The 19,574-nt window shown below is 36.8% G+C and overlaps 1 protein-coding gene across 2 annotated transcripts in view; it reads right to left on the bottom strand.

Annotated features, from left to right (window-relative positions):
• Window positions 1–2,652: 2,652 nt before the first annotated feature.
• The window catches only part of LOC114352711 (uncharacterized), a 30,039-nt gene continuing 13,117 nt past the window's right edge, over window positions 2,653–19,574 (bottom strand). Inside the window, exons 4-7 of one of the 2 annotated variants that reach the window (XM_028304386.1) lie at window positions 14,959–15,015; window positions 7,158–7,249; window positions 6,302–6,442; window positions 2,653–5,813 (exon numbers count right to left, since the gene is read on the bottom strand). In XM_028304386.1, the coding sequence (XP_028160187.1) occupies window positions 5,639–5,813; window positions 6,302–6,442; window positions 7,158–7,249; window positions 14,959–15,015 (465 nt within the window). In that variant the 3' untranslated portion in view covers window positions 2,653–5,638. Of the gene's footprint in view, window positions 5,814–6,294; window positions 6,443–7,157; window positions 7,250–14,958; window positions 15,016–19,574 lie in introns of both variants that reach the window. The other variant, XM_028304387.1, reaches the window with a different exon arrangement.

Below are 19,574 nucleotides of genomic sequence, written 5' to 3'. Positions count from 1 at the left end.
AGCATTATGAACATGTTTCAGGAAAATTTTGTCTTAACATCAAGTTAATTCTTCAGATAGCGTTGTCTAGCGGTTCGTCTGTGATTTTGCTCTTAGGGCTGATTTTTCAATCCTCAGATATCTTTTATCTGAAGAATAACCTTGTCATTTTGACATATTTCCCATACTGAAACTGTCAATGTGCCAAACTTATTCTTCAGTTATAAGTTATCTAACGATTGAAAAATCAGCCCTTATTAAAGTAAAAGTGATTGTTCACATACACATACAGTGATAAATTATGTTCGTTATCTTATGAACTCTTACAAAAAACTACAAGTCGTGAGTATTGTCAACTATCCCAAAAAGAAAATACAAATGAAAAATTGTCCTGAGGTTAATTTCCTCATTACAGCGTAACGGTGAGCCAATAAATAATTCCTTCTTTATGCGTCCATAATGACCGGTTCAATTGCTTTTTAACCCACGCCCGGAACTAATTTATTCAAGAGTGAAACAACAGTGCAGTGTTTCGATTATTCTGAGCGTTTTCAATAAAAACAGCAAATGCGCAAGGGTTTGGTTGTAGCACGCGTGGGCGCGTGGCGGTCACGTGCTAGCGCCATCTTGTGTGATGGGTGGGAACTTCCGCGGGAGTGCGTCAGCCATTGTGGGAAAAGTGGACAAGGTGTGACTGATAACCCTTGATATAATCAACGGTGTATTACGAAGCCACTAATTCACCTGACCCGTTGAAATGATTTTTTTTCGAAGAAACTTGCACTTTTTTATGAACATATGCCATTTTGACGTGTCGTATGATGATTTGTCCAGAAACATAATAAGGTTTTGACAATAAATTAGACTATGGCATTAGGCAAACCAAAAATCTAATTTATTTATTAAAAAAGGTTAGGATTAAAATAAAATGCATTATTTCCGTTATAATTTAATGAATTTTTTATATCACCAATCAATACAATAAAATTATCGTGAATGTACATGCAACACAACAAAATGAGTATTTAGAATAAAAGCTATAAATAATAAATAAGGGCAGTAAATTCTAGCGTCTATTACGGTGCAAGTAATATGTCAATATTTTAAAATAATGTTTCATTAGACTTTAAAAATATGTAGGGTTAAAAGATCCTTAAGTTTTATCTTCATAGGTGAAAAAAGTAACTCTACCTATGTACTTTTAAAATTGAAAACGACATAAGTAAAATAATTAAAAATCTCACAAAAAGAGCAACTTAGTAAATAAATTCGTTTGAATACCATCATTTTGATGGCACGAAGTGGAAACGTTTGTTGAAAAATCATAAAGCTTTATGGATGTATATCGCCTGTAGGGTTATTAAAGGTGTATTCACATTGATATCAAGCTACGCTGTTAAGATTTTCCAACTAAACGAGTGTTTTGAGACTGTCGTATATCTAAGTGGGCGGATAAGTTACTTAATAATAAGGCACCATTATAGTTTAGGCTCTGGCACTTAGCCGATGCTGTAAACACACGCACGTTCACTACCTTCATTGTATGGAAAAGTTACGTTGCGTTCGAGTTGCGCCACAGTCGCCAGTGTGCCAGAGACAAAGAAATGTTACTGCTCAGCTACAAACAAATTCCAACCTTGTGACGTGTATCAGCATACTTAGAGCTTGAAATCAACACCCTGTATATCTATGCATTTCGTTAAATGTCCGTTGCTGAGCAGTCACAGTATAGTGAGATCGTAGTTTTTACAATTCAATGCAATTTTCATGTAACCAAATCTTGCATTATTTCAAATGAGACGATGTTCTGTACATGTAATATACGGTTCAAGTAATGAATATTATTTTTTTCTGACTCGATCATTTGGTGGAAACTAAGAAGAGAAAGGAAAATATTTGAAAACATTTTCGAATTTTAGGTTTTTTATTTGCGACAATTTTAATCAATGTTTCAAAAATGTCCTTTTCAAATGACACACGGTCAAAACTGGGTTTATGAAATTATAAAATCTTATCATTTAAAATTAAAACTCTTCTCGTGAAACTTTCCAGGTTAAACTAGCAAATGATTGTATAATTAGAGCAAATAATGCCAATATGCATACATAACAACACATTTGAACGTAGTACATACAAAAAATACCTACGATTTTGATTTATAACATATTATTGAGTCAACTTCTTACTAAATAACATTACACATAATCACGGTCTGGGCTACCGTCACTTATTTCTACAGGTTACATTGTTTACTGGTCTCTAAATACATAATCATTTTAGGATGGAGACGCCAACAAATGAAATAAAGTAATATTTATGACGCAACAAATACTTTTCATATTTCTATAAAATCTCAAGTCAACAATGTGATTATACATTTATTGAAAACTAACTTCCCGCCCGCGTTGAGTTTTGTCTATCACAGAAAAACTTTATCGCGCGCGTCCCTGTTTCAAAAACCGGGATAAAAACTATCCTATGTCCTTTCCCGGGACTCAAACTATCTCTATGCCAAATTTCATAATAATCGGTTCAGTGGTTTAGGCGTGAAAGGGAGACAGACAGACAAACAGAGTTACTTTCGCATTTATAATATTAGTATAGATTAGCGCCTATTCTTCAGTGTTTAACTTATTATAACTTGTTACATTTAACTGAGTACTATTATCTCCATCATGTAGTTATTCTACTGCTATTTCAATTTACAAAGCGATTTTAACTACTAATTAATATTTTTTGCCTATTTTTGACACAATTTACCAATGCAAACTTCTATCTACATTTGAAATGTCCTCTTTTGAATTCAAAAGTTAAATTAGTATTCAAGTATTAAATAAATTAATAAATCTAGTTACATTATTGCTTTATAGTTACATTAATATCATGATTTGGTTTGTTACTTACGTATTAGTTAGTAAATATTAGTAAAATCAGTCTAGTCTAGGGCGATATCGGTGGTTAGTTAGTCGTGATATTATATTGTATAGTTACAGTATATTAGTGTATTTTATTCATTATTATGTTAAATAAATTTAAACTAAACGTTCTTACTACAATTCCATTTGACTAATCGTAAATCGACCACAAATAAGTGCTATATTTTTTTAATATTTGCATTAATTTGTGACCGTGGATGCTATTGACATTGGTTACATTTATTAATTGCAAGAAACCAAAAATAAATTAGAATACGTATTTTCAAAGCATTATGATTCTGATTACGATAAATGAATTAATCATCTACACCCTGTATTCGTATACTTCAAAAACACTTCTAATTTTAAAAAAGAGTAATTATGTAACCAATTAGTATTTTGTGAAAGAAGTAACTGCGAAGAAAAAGTATTTTAGAGAGCACACCACTAGTCTAAATAAATTCGATCAATATAAATCACAAACATGAGCAAAAACATGTGCACAAATATTAAAATAAGAAAATTATACTAACGTAGATACCATTGAAAGTATATTGATATGAAAATTGAATGAAAACAATTATAATGTGATATGATATACGTAATAGTTTCTTAGGCATTTGAAGAAACTGGTCAATATTTTACAACAGCTCCTTGCAAATATAAATATTAAAATGGACAAATAACTATTGCGAATATATGTATAACAAGCGTAACTACGAGTATCAACTCACAAAAAACAATTTTAGCAGCATATTAGCTGATACGTACAATTAAAGCACTATAACAATTATATTTAAAATAAATACAAACGACAATATATTTTCATTAAATCAAATTCACGGCGACTTTTAATAATTACGAAATGAATTCTAACGAAAACAGTGAACTGTTTCTGTTTCTCTCAAAAAAAATAATAATGAATAAATAAAAATAAAATAAATCACACAACGCGAAAGCACACAAAAAGGCCCAAAAATTCGCAAAAAACGAGGGATAGTCAAACATTACCGGTACTTAATGAGAATGTGTCAAATGCGAATTGGACGAGAATTGCAAGCGCCAACAAACGTAAACGTCACAACAAGCTACACATTTTGGCATCTAAAGTCGTTGTAATAAGGTTCATTTAGGTACATTCAAGGTATGTACGTAACCGTGTACGTAAACAGATCCTTACAAGTATAGTCTAATTGTTTCGATACGACTCTATTTATCGAGAATGAATCGGTAAACGTTGAACGATCACATTCGCGTCGATTGATCAATTTTAGCGATTGATTTTTGGGTAAATATTTGTTGTTGATTGTTAGACTTGACGTCAGTTAATAGCACATCAGGCTATACGTTTTATGTTACGTTCTCTTACGTTTAGATGCAACAGTGTAGGTAGCTTGATAAGACATTTTCCGACACAATCGAGCAAGTACAAAAAACAAAATAGAAATGTAACTGTACCAAGCAAACACTTTATGAAATAAATTTTCTTCAACATTAGTTCAGTACATTTTTAAACTTTTTTATTCAACGTTTTGATCTAATTCACTGTTTATGCACCTTTTCAGCAGTAGTAGTAACAATTTATAAATAGTTCATGTATCTGAAAGTAGAAGTTCTTGTATAAGTGATAATAATTGTGAATGTTATATCGTCCATTTGTGACGACATAAGTGTGACATCTTCTGTTAATCTAACTGAAGATGTCACAATGTCGTCGCAAATGGACGATATGTTAATAAACTAAAACTTAACCACGATAAAAACTAAAATAAATCATTAAGGTTAAACTTTGGTGTTAAAATGAAAGTAATTTTAATAAAGATATGTACAAAAGCACGCCTGAAAGAGCTTTTAAGTACAGTCGCCACTTTAAACAACATGGATTAAACCGTATATCTTTAGCATAAGGTTATATATCCATTAGCAATAGGTTGATGCGCCCGCAACTGTACTTTAATATCAAAAAGTACCTAGCATTACTTTTTCAATCACATATTGTGAAGTAATCAGTCTAAGAGAAGACTGCTATTTGCTATGATGAAGTAAAATATTTAAATGACGGGTGGTTACAATTATAAGCTATGAGTAACAGTGTTGTGACCATTATTTAGAAAACTATGGAGCTATGATTTATGAAGCCATAAATAACGTATAGTTTAATCAGTTCTTCAATAAGGATGGACAATGTATATTGTATGCATCTAGATATTACGTATATTTTACGAGTGTGTATAATGTGATACTTTAATAACAATGAGTAATAATTTCAACTAAATCTTAGTCAGCGCCTATTTATGCCAGTCCTTTATTTAGGACGTTCAATACAGTTATGCAATATGAAACAGAGGGTAAGCTTTTAACCTTAGTTGGTCCTTCATTTAGAACTACAATTTCGTACATAATGGGAAGCGCGATATGATTAGTAAATTTAATGACAGCTAATTGATTGACTACAGCGGAATATTTATCTCGGATAACTCGCTTTTAATTCTGCAAGCCTTTATTTCAAACTCTACATTGAATTACTGAGCGTTAGAATAGTCTTAATTGTATTGTCCTTCTAAAAGAACACTAAATAATGTTTGTTCTTTTATCCACTGTCTTAACCACAATAGGTAATACAAACGTGAAAAAGGCGATGTCCTTTCAAAAGTACACAAAAAGAGTTCTCAAAGAAGCCCACAGAGGGTCGACCACACGATCTCAGCGGCGACTATCACAGCGAAGTGTCGCAGGTTCGTTCGCTACAAATCCGTGACAGGTCCGAAGAGGACCGCCGAGTTATTCGCCGAGTTGTTGCTGGTCCTTCGAGCCCGAGTCCCGGGTTCGTGTTCCGCGTCGCTGGGTAAAGATTCCGGACCGCTGGTGACTGCTAGACCGTTGAATTTGGAGCGTAGTTGCGTCACGAGGCGCTCCAATCTGGAAATTGGTGAGGTTGTAGCAGCTTCAGCAAGTGTACTTCATAGTATAATATATTTTCTCTGATCTAGGTATTACTAGACTAGCCCTGTTTAAAGTAGAGGCAATGTGGACCGACGACCTTATAAAGGTAGCAGGAAGGCGCTGGATGCAGGCCCCTACCAACCGGGTGATGTCGAAATTATTGAGTGAGGCCTATGTTCAGCAGTGGACGACTTGTGGCTGAAATGATGATGATGAAAGTGGAGGCAATAGTAGGGATTAAAGTATTACTGTGACGTGAAAAACTCTTTTAAAAGCCTATTTGCAGAAAATAAACGACTTATGTCCAGAAATGATAGCAGCCTAGCAGCTGATGGTGGTGATGATGATGATGTGGCTTGCAGAAAATAAACGTCTTTTATGTCCATCAGTGAACTGCCAGGCTAATGATGATGTGGCGGAAAGTAAACAATAATAATGTGCATCTACAAGACCGTACCACTTACTTGAGAGCGTGCTCCTCGGCGTTCTGCTTCGCTTTGCGCATATCCGCCATTTCCTTGCGCAGGTCGGCCAGGTCTTTGCGCATGCGGTGCGTCTCCGCGTCTTCGATGCCGTTCGTCGCTTTCGTCTCGTTGGATTCTATGCTGTTTTTAAATTGACTAATCATTAGTAAACTGATATCAGTTTAAAATTCACTTTTATAATGCTACAATGAGGATGGAAAAATACTCGGATCAGGAAGGAACGACTCAGGAAATCATAAGGGCATGCCCTTATGATTTCCTGCAGCGTTGTCATCTTGAGGAGGCGCAATTCGTTTTTGAGTTTGCTAATACTTTATTTATTTAAAAAGTCTGAGTGCGAAATCTTACATTTGCTTACTGGTAAATTAATTGGAATGGGAATCTCCTGCAATGGAGAATAAATTATCTGATGATGATTATTATTATTATCCTCTATATGAAGGATGCAAATGCACCTAGTTATTTGGAGAGGGTCGAGCACCTGCAGTGTAGACCAAATGATGACAATGATTATGATGATTTTATACCCATCTCTATTCAATAATCTCGATGCAAATGCACCTAGTCATTTGGAGAGGGTCGAGTATAGACCAAATGATGACAATGATTATGATTTATACCCATCTCTATTCAACAATCTCACCTTGTCAACCTGAGGAGGCGCAATTCGTCCTCAAGTTTGCCCACGCTTTATTTATTTAAAAAGTCTAAGTCAACACCATCCAGTGTTGGTCAAATCCTCAATTTGACTATTAGCATAGTCAAATAAGCGATGATCGAGCTTCTGCAATGGAGACCAAAAGACCTAATGTTGATGCTATAATAGTAATCTCACCTTGTCAACCTGAGGAGGCGCAATTCGTCCTCGAGTTTGCCGATGCGATCCATCATGCGGCGCCGGTCGGCCTCGGACGCGCGGAGCGAGCTCTGTAACAGATCGTCTGCGTAAACCGATAATTTGAGGAAGGTTTGGCGTAGATAGACCATGTAGAAACATAAGTAACCCTTTATAAGATATAGGCGAGTCCAAAATCTTGGTAAAATACTCTTACTATTGACGTGAGACATGGAGTAGTTGACCCACGAATTGAGTCTCTAGGAGGCTGCATTTCGTAGCAAAGACTAACTTGTCATAAGCGCAGTTCATACCATTTACTTAATTGACATACTTTTTATAAGCAGAATTTCCACGAATCGCCCTTTGGGTAGTAGGTACAATAGGTATCTATGATTTTCATAATCGCACCTATCGCAACACAACTAAATAAGTGAACCTTCACAATAAATCCTGCAATTTTTTATCAGCGGGACCACTAGCAGCCCTGGTTTTCCCAGCATATTCCGCTGCACCCAAGCGACTGCTAATGTATTCCTTGGCACGGCCGCTGACCGAGCGCGTTAAAACTATGCGTTTGACGCCGAAGTTACGGTTTGTTGTGATAGCTCCGCGCTCGTGGCTTTTGTGCGGAGTTACGGGCCTTTACTTGGCCCGAAAGGTTTTAAGGTTCAAGTTATGTTTCAAGGGACTGGTGGACTAAGATTGCCGACCGTTTATTAGTATTTTGGGTGATTACAGAATAATTTGAAATTAATACCACACGCAACTCTCTACATAGCCAGACCCCAGATAAATAATATTTATATAAAGACCATACGCTGAACAGATTACTGAAAGAACTGAAATCGTCGAGATCTTCAAACATGAAATTTCTAAAAAAATACATAATTATCGCATCAACTCTAGTCTCTACGTCAGACAGAGTGCATGAAAAATTCACATTAGTAAAAATAAGACATAGTCCGTTAAAATCTAGCATTTAATTCCATCTCAATAATAAATTACCATAAATCTAATTCGAAAGTTTTGTAACTGTAAAAACAACACGTTAGGTCAACTTAAGATTATCCTAAACGCTCATGATAACATTTGCTTGGCAAATTCAAGTCGCAAGAGTTTATAATGAGTTGGCCAGGCTTGCTAGACCTCTGGCAAAGTTAAAATCCGCCCTTTCTTGATCCGAATCTAAATGTAATAAGGGGGGGTGGGAGATTATCTTACGATGGAACTGTGATGCCGACGATGAAGCTATTTTGGTGCTGGTCTAAGTCAAGAAAGTACAGCAGTGAGAAAACTAATCAAAATGTATTCGAAATCAGAACAGCATAGAGTGTAATATTGTCTGGGAAATGTGCTTTACAAAATCGTGCCCTATGCTGTAGTGAAGGTAATTACTCGTACCTATACAAAGACAAATGTGTAAACTCGTATTTTTTTCAGAGAAAAGAAGTTTTCAAATAGAACCATACCGTAGTCTTACATATTATCCATCAATAAAAACTTTTTTTAATAATAAATTAAGGCGTTTTTGTTTCAGACCCATTTCAAGCGGGTGAAACCACTGACAGTATTATAAATTTTAGCACTAATCAAGTGTTTAATCTTATAAAACCTTGTGAACAGGGCTTTCTGCATAATATTGTAGTCTATGGCCAAGATCTTTCCAGGAAAACCCTAGATTAGTGCCTCAAGGGTCTCATACGCTACAGCCGCCATTTTGCGTCGCCACATCCCGGGCCGCGTTAAGTAAGATTACACGGCTAAGTCTATATGCGCGGCCAAATAGACAGACAGCGGGCGGACCGGCTAATTTTGTTTGTTCCGCTCGTTCCGTGTTGTTACTCTGTTGATATATTAGCTGCCATCATAGCAGTCACTGCAAACAACTGACAGATACATAAACCGCATGAAACAAACGAATTTGGAAAGACCTGCGAAATTATTTTGGTGAGGTGGGTTAAAGGTTAGCGAGAGGAACTGTCAATTTGGAAACACTCTACAATTCTTAGGACGCACATCTCTAAAGTGTAAACACTATTTACATTCTCAGTATATTTTGGACTTTGCACGCCTGCATCATGTAGATCCTGGCTACACAGGAGTTGCAGCGGTGGGAACGAGAGGTTATTCACACCGATGCCTGCTTCAGCCTCACTTTAAACTTGTCTTAACTTTGAACTCCTCCTATGTTCTCGTGATTAATTTCGTTGCGGGTCCAATGACAGTTTAACTTGCCCCCGGGACAAACTTGACCTTCACTGGTTGGGTGTTTATTGGCGGTCATGCTGTAGATCCTGGCTACACAGGAGTTGCAGCGGTGGAACGAGAGGTGGGAATAGTCCCGTATCAGCCTTACTTTGAAGAAGAAAATAATGTTAAATACACAAATCAACATGGTCTCATCATGGACATTAAGAGTCACGTCAGAATTTAACTAGTACACTAGATTATCAGTTGTTATAACCTAGAAGATAGAAGGTTTCTACAAATATCTAAGTAGTAAATAGAATTATTGTGACTTCATGGACACCGAAAGTCTTTTACAGATGAGCAAACTGAAGAATTTCGTGTTTTGTATCAGAACAGTCACTGTCACTTCTACGGCATACTTAGTTACCTCCTAACCTAAATATTTCGAAGATGATTACGTGTGCTCTTTCATCTGTAGGTTCCGGCCCTTCGGTCTTTTATTGTTGCTTTAAGTCTTACATTCAATTATTAATTAGTACACTTAAAGAGCAAGCACTTACACGGTTTATCCGGAGGTGAGAACGGTGGCTGCGTGTAACCCGTTTAGCGCGCACATTAAGTTGATGCTAACCGAGTGAGGTACGGCCAGCAATGTATGTTGGCATATGACGTCCCTCAGTTTTTGAAAATAAAAGTTTTTGTTTCAACATTTACTTGTTTATAACTCTTCAGTCCTTCCCAAAGTTCAACAAGAATTGCAACTGTTAATCGTAATCTTGGATTCGATTCGGAACTTTCGGAAGATATTATATCCATGTAAGATGTAAATCTTGCATATTCTCCAACCATAACTCGTAATTCAATGTATAGAAGATAGTGTAGCATATGGCACTAGTATCAATCAATACATTTGAAGGCAGACTTCCTCAGTCTCAGTTCTTAGAGCTAAGAGAAAATCTAAAATGTTATAGATAAAAAGACAGGCCATATGCAAAGACAGGTTGTAGATCCATCTATGCAGGGATTGTAAATTGTAATGATGAAGGAGGGGTATAGCCTTGTTTAACTGGCAGTGGGAGTGGTTTACAAGGACAAGGATCAACCACGGCTGCGTACATTTTTGGACGTATTCCACTTTGAGCACCCGCACGAATAGCTTAAAGCACCTATCGATAAAATTCCACGAATAACACCTGCCCAAAATATCGATAGGTGCTCTAAGTGGAATATGCCAGATGCTATTCGTGAGGGTGCTATTTGGGTGGATGCTCAAAGTGAAATACGTCAATTTTTGTGGGGGTAATCTGCCAACTACTATCAACCTTCCATTGCCGATCGTACCGATGTTTTTGCACCTCAATTAACTTATTACGAGGCGGGTGCGCCGATGGAGCGCTAATTGCCCGCGCAAACTTGCCCAGTGCGCACTACCAGCCCACGCATGCGCGTTTATTTTTATGCAGAATTGTTTGGACAAACAATAAAACAGGACAAACAATGTGAAGTAGCAAATTAGTTAAGATACACAATAATGGGTTTTGTAATGAGAAATGCGAAGCAGGACTTATAATATTAATTATCATGAGTATCCTTGCGTTGTTTAAAAAAATTCTGTGAAAGATCTTCAGTTAATGAATGTATTTTGTGGAAAATTAACACTTTTTTCATGCCTCTCATAACAATCATGCCACAACGAATAAATAGAACTGCACGATTCGCCACAATAAATAAAAAAAGAAACAATCCCAAATCTAGAACAGCCCCCCTAGACAAAACGCACTTTTTGATCGAATCGAATATCGAATCCGTCAAAACTCCATACAAAAAAGGGGCTTTTCGACCACTTTTCGACTGGTTTGCGATTATAATTTGCACTTTGTCTAGACCCACAGGATTCAAATTCAAAAGTTTGAATTGTACCTGAAACGAATCCCGAATTCGACATTCAAACGGCATTCGAATTTCGAGCAGTGACGTCACGCAGGGGTGGCGCTACTGCAGCCACACTTACATCTGCCAATATTTACACAGCGCCCCTTAGCACGCACCCGTTCATATTTCAAACGATTCGACGGGGGAGACACTAAAGACTACAAAATACAAAGTTACAGGCCTTTGTTACAATGACCCGTAACAATTTTGGGTGAATTTATAAATTCACTGACAAGAGAATACTGCTTTGTATAACAAAAATAAAAGACACCGCTACAATTCAACCTCAAAGCACACTCAAAGCATGTATAAAAATTTCTGAACTGAATGTAATTATACTTGCGGAAAAAACATTCAAATGGACAATGTTATATGAGAGGTTTCATAACATTTTCATGAATATCCTCCTAAGAAAGTTCAAGAAAACACGTCCGCACCAAGCATAATAATAATATCTAAACATCAGAAACTTTTGTCATGGCTGGCTGTGCCACCGTGAACTAGGGAGTTCTACTACCAAGAGCGTAACGAATAAGAAGAAATAGGCAAGAAAATCTAGAAGAAAATAGGATGAAAAGATGCAATGCGATTACTCGGACCTTTTTGGGGAACTTAATTGAATGGGTCGCTAGCACAAACTTATGTTCAGGATAATGACCAACAAAGCAGTGTCGCCGTTCACCGAATGCGGGCGAACCGAATATTGTTACGCGTCGGTGTAACAAGCAGCCGAATCAAGCCCGCGAGTGTACGAATGCGCGCGTCTAGTTAAATCGATGCTTTTCGTTTTATTCCGACTCACGGTGATTTTATAATCCGCGGGTGTGAGTACGCGTCGTCGATGTACAGACGACAGCACATCAAGTTGTACAATGTTGTTGCAAAATCATCCTTATTTCGACTGCATATGATATGGCCATTGCCACAGTGTTAAGCTTAACAAGCTGCTGTCTGTACATGCGTTCATGCGTGATCGTAAATTCATGCCGGTAAAGAAATTGAGGTGGCAAATGTAAATCGTTTTATGCGATGAGTTGGCTGATAAAATTGAGGAAGGATTTTGAGTCCGTATTCTGAAACAACGTTCAAAAAACTAGATTCAACTTAAACTTAAGTTCAGGCTTTTGATTGGCTGATTTTATGAAATCGAATATAAAATAACAAACGAGGCTTGCTAGAACTTCCTGGAGATCTCTAGGATCGAGAGGCATTGGGACGGAAATTATTATTCTTCTATTAAAAAAAAATTTTGCTTGTTATGCATAAAAAAAAATTCTGCTATTAACAAATATTTTTCTTCTTTTAACAGTTTCAGATTTCACTAACCACGACATTGGATTCCGTCAGTGCCATCGGATTGTCTTGTTAACTAAACTTAAACCAATTTCATAGAGATTTCTGAAAATGATCCAAAAGGATAATGAGATGAATTAAATTCCCCATTCACAACTCATATTAGACTACGCCTAGATATACCTTATCTAGGTACAGTCGATCAGTAGTGGTCATGGTCCTACCAACATGACAGTCAACAAATAAGGAGATGGTACAACAATATCTTTTACTCATCTTTGACGTCTATTTACATTTGACGTTAACATAGCTCGAGTTTAAAATTTTCAGCACAATATCATGTGGCTGTTAGGTCTACCCGGGGCTTTTATATATTTCACCGGGACACCATGGCGGCGCAACCAGTCGCCGCTACCAACAAAATGTATGCAGCTTTGGGCAACCAAACGGACACCAGGTGAGTAACTCTCTATAGAGCTGCATACATTTTGTTGGTAGCCNGCAACCAGTCGCCGCTACCAACAAAATGTATGCAGCTTTGGGCAACCAAACGGACACCAGGTGAGTAACTCTCTATAGAGCTGCATACATTTTGTTGGTAGCCGGCGACTGGTTGCGCCGCCATGGTGTCCCGGTGAAATATAGCCCATACTATCTGAAGTCCTTATAAATGATGAAGCAAAGGTATTCGCAAAATGGATCGCAGTTGTTCGCAGTCATATTGAGCATTTGACGCAACTCACAAGAGGCGTATGCGCAAGCCATTTCAACAGAGTGGCGTGGAGTATTGCTCGTCAGCACGCGCGATTCATCACGTGACATAACCACGGGGCAAAGAACACAATGATTTGACACAGAGTTGCGGCAAAAGAAAAATCTGAAAAATTCTATTTTAAAAAAAAATGCTTAGAAAATGCAATGAATTCTGAAATTCTGTCAACAGTGAGGATAACAGTTGAATAATTATGTTATTTGGGATGTGGGGCTAAATTCCCGCTTCCAGCATATACTTAGTATTTTCAGGATGTTCAACGTTTCAAAATCATTGGCTGACACAGTACACGAAATTGTATGTAAAATTATAGATACAAGAGGGTCAAAATACACAGCATGGATATTATAAGAGACCTGTTGAAATATCCATGCTTGCACAAAATTTTCTGATACTTTCAGTAGAAACTTTAGCAGCTAACTTTTTTTACTAACGAAAAGATTCTGTTCTGTGGCGCAGCTTACGGTGACTTATCCATAGAAATGTTTGACGTTCATAAGTGTCAAGGTAGCGCGAAGGCGCTGAATGCAGGTTGCTTCAAACCGATCAATCCTTAAAGCATTGGGGGTAGCCTATGTTTAGCAGTGGAAGTCCTTATTACTGAACTAATAAAGTGTCAAAAAACATGTTTTTTTTTTTTCATTTCAATCGCATCTCTGTGGCGCACGTCTGGTTCGCCGCGATAAAGGTGCGTCGGGAAGGCGTGAAGTGCACTCCACGGACCACCCAGCTCGATCGGCAAATAAACGGTTAATAGCACCGAATCCAGAAACGCAAAAAACAACTAAGGTGTTATCATTGAAGTTATGAGGATATTTCGGAAAGTGTGTTTACGTAGGCTGAGGCCGTGTTGTGGCAACGTTGATGTTATTTTTAATGGTTTGTGGACGCGATTTGGTCAGTAAAATGCTGGGTGATGATGGATTTTGGATTCTAATGCCCGTTTTCACCATCAATCCTTAATTTTTAAGTGACCCCTATGAAAAAAAATCCTGTTATGTGTTACCATAGGTGTCACTTAAAAGTTAGGGATTGATGGTGAAGACGGGCATGAGTTTTTGTAGAAATCAAGTGAGTAAAGGAATAAATAACTTTGTGCCCAGTAAATACAAGTGGACTTCTAGCAAGAATCATAGAAAATATTTATTTAATATTTAATGAAAAGCTGCATACGTCTTGTACCCAAGTGGCAGATAACGGAAGACAAAGGTTTATTTATCAAAGGGTAGGTGTTTGGTACAGTATACAGACAGGACCTCAAATAATACTTATCGGACAAAGTTATTGTATCATGTTAGTTAATAAAAAAAAAATCCTTTTAAATGAGAACGTTTCGTTTACGATTCTTGCATATTAATGGTACCCGATTTGAAAAATGTGGCGAAAAACCATCTTGCAACCTTAGCATAAACTCAAAACATTAGTACAACGCCATCTATTGCAAGTTAATGGAAAGAACTTTCACGTCGACTAGGCATTGATATTAGCGACATCTACACTAGCAGATTAAACATCAACACGCTCATAGATGGCGTTGTTTTAGGATAGTAGAAAAAGTTTAGCGACCATAGATGGCGTTGTTTGAGAAAAGTAGAAAAAGTTGGAACTAACCTTGATTTCTTCAAGAGCCTGCTCCGCGAATTTGGCTTCGGACGTTGCATGATTATTCTGTAAAATAAATAAAAGCTTTAATGTACAATCTTGACCACATAAATATGAAAAAATAAGTCACCGCATCTTGTGCTTTAAAGAATGGAATCAATCATAGCTGTTCTAAAAGGGGTTTTATAAACCAAATAGCTGATTGCCCGGGACTACTTAAATTGCATTGGTTGGGTTTCAATAGAGATCAAGCTATAGATATAAGCTATACAGGAGTTATAGTGATGGGAACCAAAGGTGGGTGGTGGTCATAGCTGCATCAGTACTTAATTTTTTTTTATTACGACAAACATTACATCAAAATTTCTCTTTAGGTGATAAAAGTTACATATTTAATGCTGTTTTCCTACGAATAACCAACGCAACAGCAATATACAAGTGTTATCAGATGTTTAATCTACGAGAACGAGGTTAATTAGCTATACGTCAAGTATAATATAATTATGACGTACTGATTGAGCTTGTTTATATTCGAGTTTAAACTTTAACATCTTAATATTAGGTGGGTATTTAATTTAATCAATTTACCGTTAACAACTATAGCGGCGCGGAGAGTTTGTCCAAAGATAACAATTATTTGAAATTCTCAATATGACTTTGTTTTTATCCTGTATAGGGAAAGGGATCAAGCGATTATAGTACATATTATTGAAAATATAAACCTTATTCACAAAGCTCAAAAAGCTATGAAATAGCTAAACATGCTGTACACTATAAAGGGCCTAATCCTTTCTATAGTTTAATTTAGAATTTTCAGAACTTAACTCCAGAAGGGGTATTATTTACTCCTTAGAACTCTATCCCAAGAATTTGGGCAATCCTACTAATATTATAAATGCGAAAGTTTGGATATCATGATGTTTGGATGTCTGGATGTTTGTTACTCTTTCACGCTTACTGAACGGATTTTGTTGAAACTTTACAGTATTACTGTTTATTGTCTGCGACACTAAATTTCACGCGGGTGAAGCCGCGGGCGAAAGCTAGTCTTATATGAATTTGTGCAGAAGCTAGACGATTTGACCTCTAGCACGTGCAGGAAAGAAATTATCACATTCCACTTTGCATTTGGATTGAAGCCAGCACACCAGGCATACGAGATAAGAGCAATAGCAAAAGTAATACGAATGAATAGTTTCAAATTACATTTAAGACCATTCTCTTTTTAATTGATAACTAAAATTTTGGAGAAAATAATATTAAACAACCCTTAAGGCAACCCTAGCTGTTCAAACGTAGTTTAATCAGCTGTAGATCAATCTATTTATAAAAGCGAAAGGTCACTGATTGACTGACTCGCTCCTTTTAGAACGTTGGTGCTCACTAAGACGGGATTTTGCAAAATTCCCCCTAATGGGGTAAAAAGCGATTCACGCGTACGAGGACGCGGGCGGCCGCTAGTTTTTAAATAAAATCCAGGTCTATTTGTTGTCGTAAGATCGCAGGTTCGATCCACGACTGTTTTTGTAAATACATACAAAAATGTATACTTACTCATTAAGTACTATATTCAAAAACAAGTAAGTATTATTTATACTTGCTCCGTTTTAAGACGCATTTGGGGTAGTAGGTACACTGACAAGATATATTTATGTTTATGGTGAATCACATTGTCTCAGAAAGTTAAAGTTAAAAAACATATTTGGACAGAAATATTTTAAGCCGTTTTTATTTTAACTGTTTTAGACTCTAGCTAGAAGTTTATGACCAACCATCTCTATTAATATCAATAAAACTTGAGTTTATTTTGTGAATCCGGATCCGTTTCGAAAGAAAAAAGAGAACATTTTCAAAAACTGTTCGCAAACTGGATTTCATTAACCGTAGCGTCACGCTCCATCGTAATAGTGACGTGCAAAAAAGCACGCACTCAAAAAACAAAAACAACACATCGTCCGATACGATCTGCTTCTGGTCAATTAATCGGACCAGTCGACGCAGAATCGATTATACTTGCATATTAATAGCGTTAGTAATACATTAATCGATTTGTTCCCGACAGAATACCGTGTGATACCGTTCAGAGAACTATATGTGCAGTGATTTAGTTTCGAACGGTGGCAATTAGCTATTTGCATTAGAAATACAGGAGAAAGTTGTTTACAAGTGTCGGGTAAACATCTCCAAAGATGGATCCACTCGGCGCTGTTCAATTTATTGTGTAGAATGTTCTAGCGTTAGTCAGAGTCTATTAAGGAGCTTCAACGACCGGATAATAGTCGGTTTTAATGTGATTTTATAATTTTTTACACCTAGTAAACTTGAGTTATAGTTTCTTGAAGCTAGCCGGTTACATGAAGAATAGCCTAATCAAGAATAACCAACATTTAAATAGGGCACACAATACGCTTGCATTTTATTCATTGCTGAACATAGGCTCTCCCAATGTTTTCCATGTTGCCCGGTTGGGAGCGGTCTGCGTCCAGCGCTTTCCTGCTACCTTTATGGTGTCGTCGGTCTGTGTTTTATTACATTTTTAAAGTACATTAATTGAGCAAATAAGCTTGTTGGTCACGTAAGCAACAAACGATTACTGTCATTGACATTCTAAGGCCAAAATTAGATTCAAAAGGTACATTCTGTCATTCTGTTCATTTGTCTCTAAATATTGCAATTCAACCATTCAAAAGCCTAATTATGCTTGAAATTGAATCGAGTTTTGAGTTTTGTTCTGTAATTAGACATTGCAAAGAGATCTATAGAATCTGTGGGCACATAATATTTATAATACAGTATCCAAAACAAGCAATAGAAAATGAAGAGGTATTTGAACTGAAATGTGGCAGTAAAACGAACGATCTTGGTCCGGCGCCAAGATATTTTCAAATGCCATGTCCAGACTGGACAGACGACCTAACTAGATACATAAAATTACCTACCTAGTGACGTTATCACATAACGCACCCAAACAAATGAAAACGATAAGATCGCCTAAAGTAAACCGTGCCAGCTTTTGTTTTTATGGTAAAAGGCATTTTAGCGTGGAACGAAATGAAGAGAATCTGTGTGTGGACATTGGACATACAATCAACTCCGAAAAACGTTATCCGAAGTTTCGACTGTTCCTCTCACGCAAAGCGTGATGCCAGCATGAGTGACGGTGACAGATAGACCTGAAACTACACTACGTAAACAGCGATTCGGTAAACATTTTAAACACAAACCACAAGAAGAAAACTCTTAGCCTAAATTTCTCATAATATGTCACATGGGTAGTGATGATTACGATTAGGCTGAAGATAGAAGCGAGTCCTCAAGACCCATCTTACCTCAAAATGTCGAAACACAGGACTGTTAACATTGTTGTTATGTCAGCAGGCTTAGTTAAGATAATGGTAAGCTAGTCAAGCGGATTTAGTACCAGCCCTAATATACCACCAACTAGCTGAAAATTTTGGCCTTTACGGCAATCAAACCTGAGGCATATCTGGGACTAAGACATTTTGGTCTTACCACTAGACCTCTCCCTCTGGGAGTCCCTAGGGACGAACAAAGTTTCCACCTATTTAGGTATACTAAAATGAGCTCTCCTACGATAACATTAGAATTGTATTTATTTTTACACTAAGTTACTGTTATTCGACATGATTTTGTATTGAATTAGTTCATTTTTTATATTTTAGAGAACTATTCTAGATTTTAACGCTTTCTTAGCTGCACGCGATATTTAAAGATAAAAAACTTCATTATCTATTAGGTTCGTTAATTAATTCATTTAATTCAAATAAGTAACATTTTTTCAGTAGCAAAAGTTGGAATTTAACGTTGTTTTAAAACCGCTTGCCTTGTTTCGTTTCGCATATTTTGTGAAAATCATTAAATCATTGATATACCTTTTATATTACGATGTAGGTATAACTTGTTGGCGCTTTGGAATTTCTGTGTCTTCAAGCCGCATGTTATAAATAAATAAATAAATACAATTTGAAGTAAGAATTTTCTGTGCTAGAATAAAATCGACGCATCCGAAAACTACGGTATATGGTTACTAAACCTTTGTTTGTCACCTGTCATCCGCTTTGCAATGGAGGGAAGTCGAACCTTAACCTCGAACTTCTCCTATGTTCTTCTGATTAATTTCGTAGCGGGTCCAATGACAGTTTAACTTTCCCCCAAAACAAACCTGACTTTCACTAGTTGGGTTTTTATTGGCGGTCAACTTGTAGATCCTGGCTACACAGGAGTTGCAGCGGTGGGAACGAGAGATGGGAATAGTCTCGTATACGAAAACTCTGGTAAAAGCAACATGCTAGCAATGAATAAAGCTCTAAACGAAACTTCGTAAAGGTTTGATGAATCATACAATGACCCGGTAACTAATAATCATGACACAATCGTATCGACAGTTTTATCTACGAAGTCGTTTTGTCTAACCCTTATATGTCAACTTGGCGATGACTAACGGTACCAACGCCTTAGTTATAGCAGTTATAGCTCCAATATTAACTAGCGAGTCGATTTCTGCATTTCCAATCTATCTGTCACTCTTTCACACGGCTCTATCTCAGGATGAGTGACAGAGACAGTCGAAAACTTTTGTAGGCCCTCTATACCGTAGAGAAGCT

Source organism: Ostrinia furnacalis, unplaced genomic scaffold (genome assembly GCF_004193835.3).
Source record: "Ostrinia furnacalis isolate ACB-3 unplaced genomic scaffold, ASM419383v2 OfSCF1431, whole genome shotgun sequence".
Taxonomy (NCBI): Eukaryota; Metazoa; Arthropoda; class Insecta; order Lepidoptera; family Crambidae; genus Ostrinia; species Ostrinia furnacalis.
This window is presented reverse-complemented; position numbering and strand designations above follow the sequence as displayed.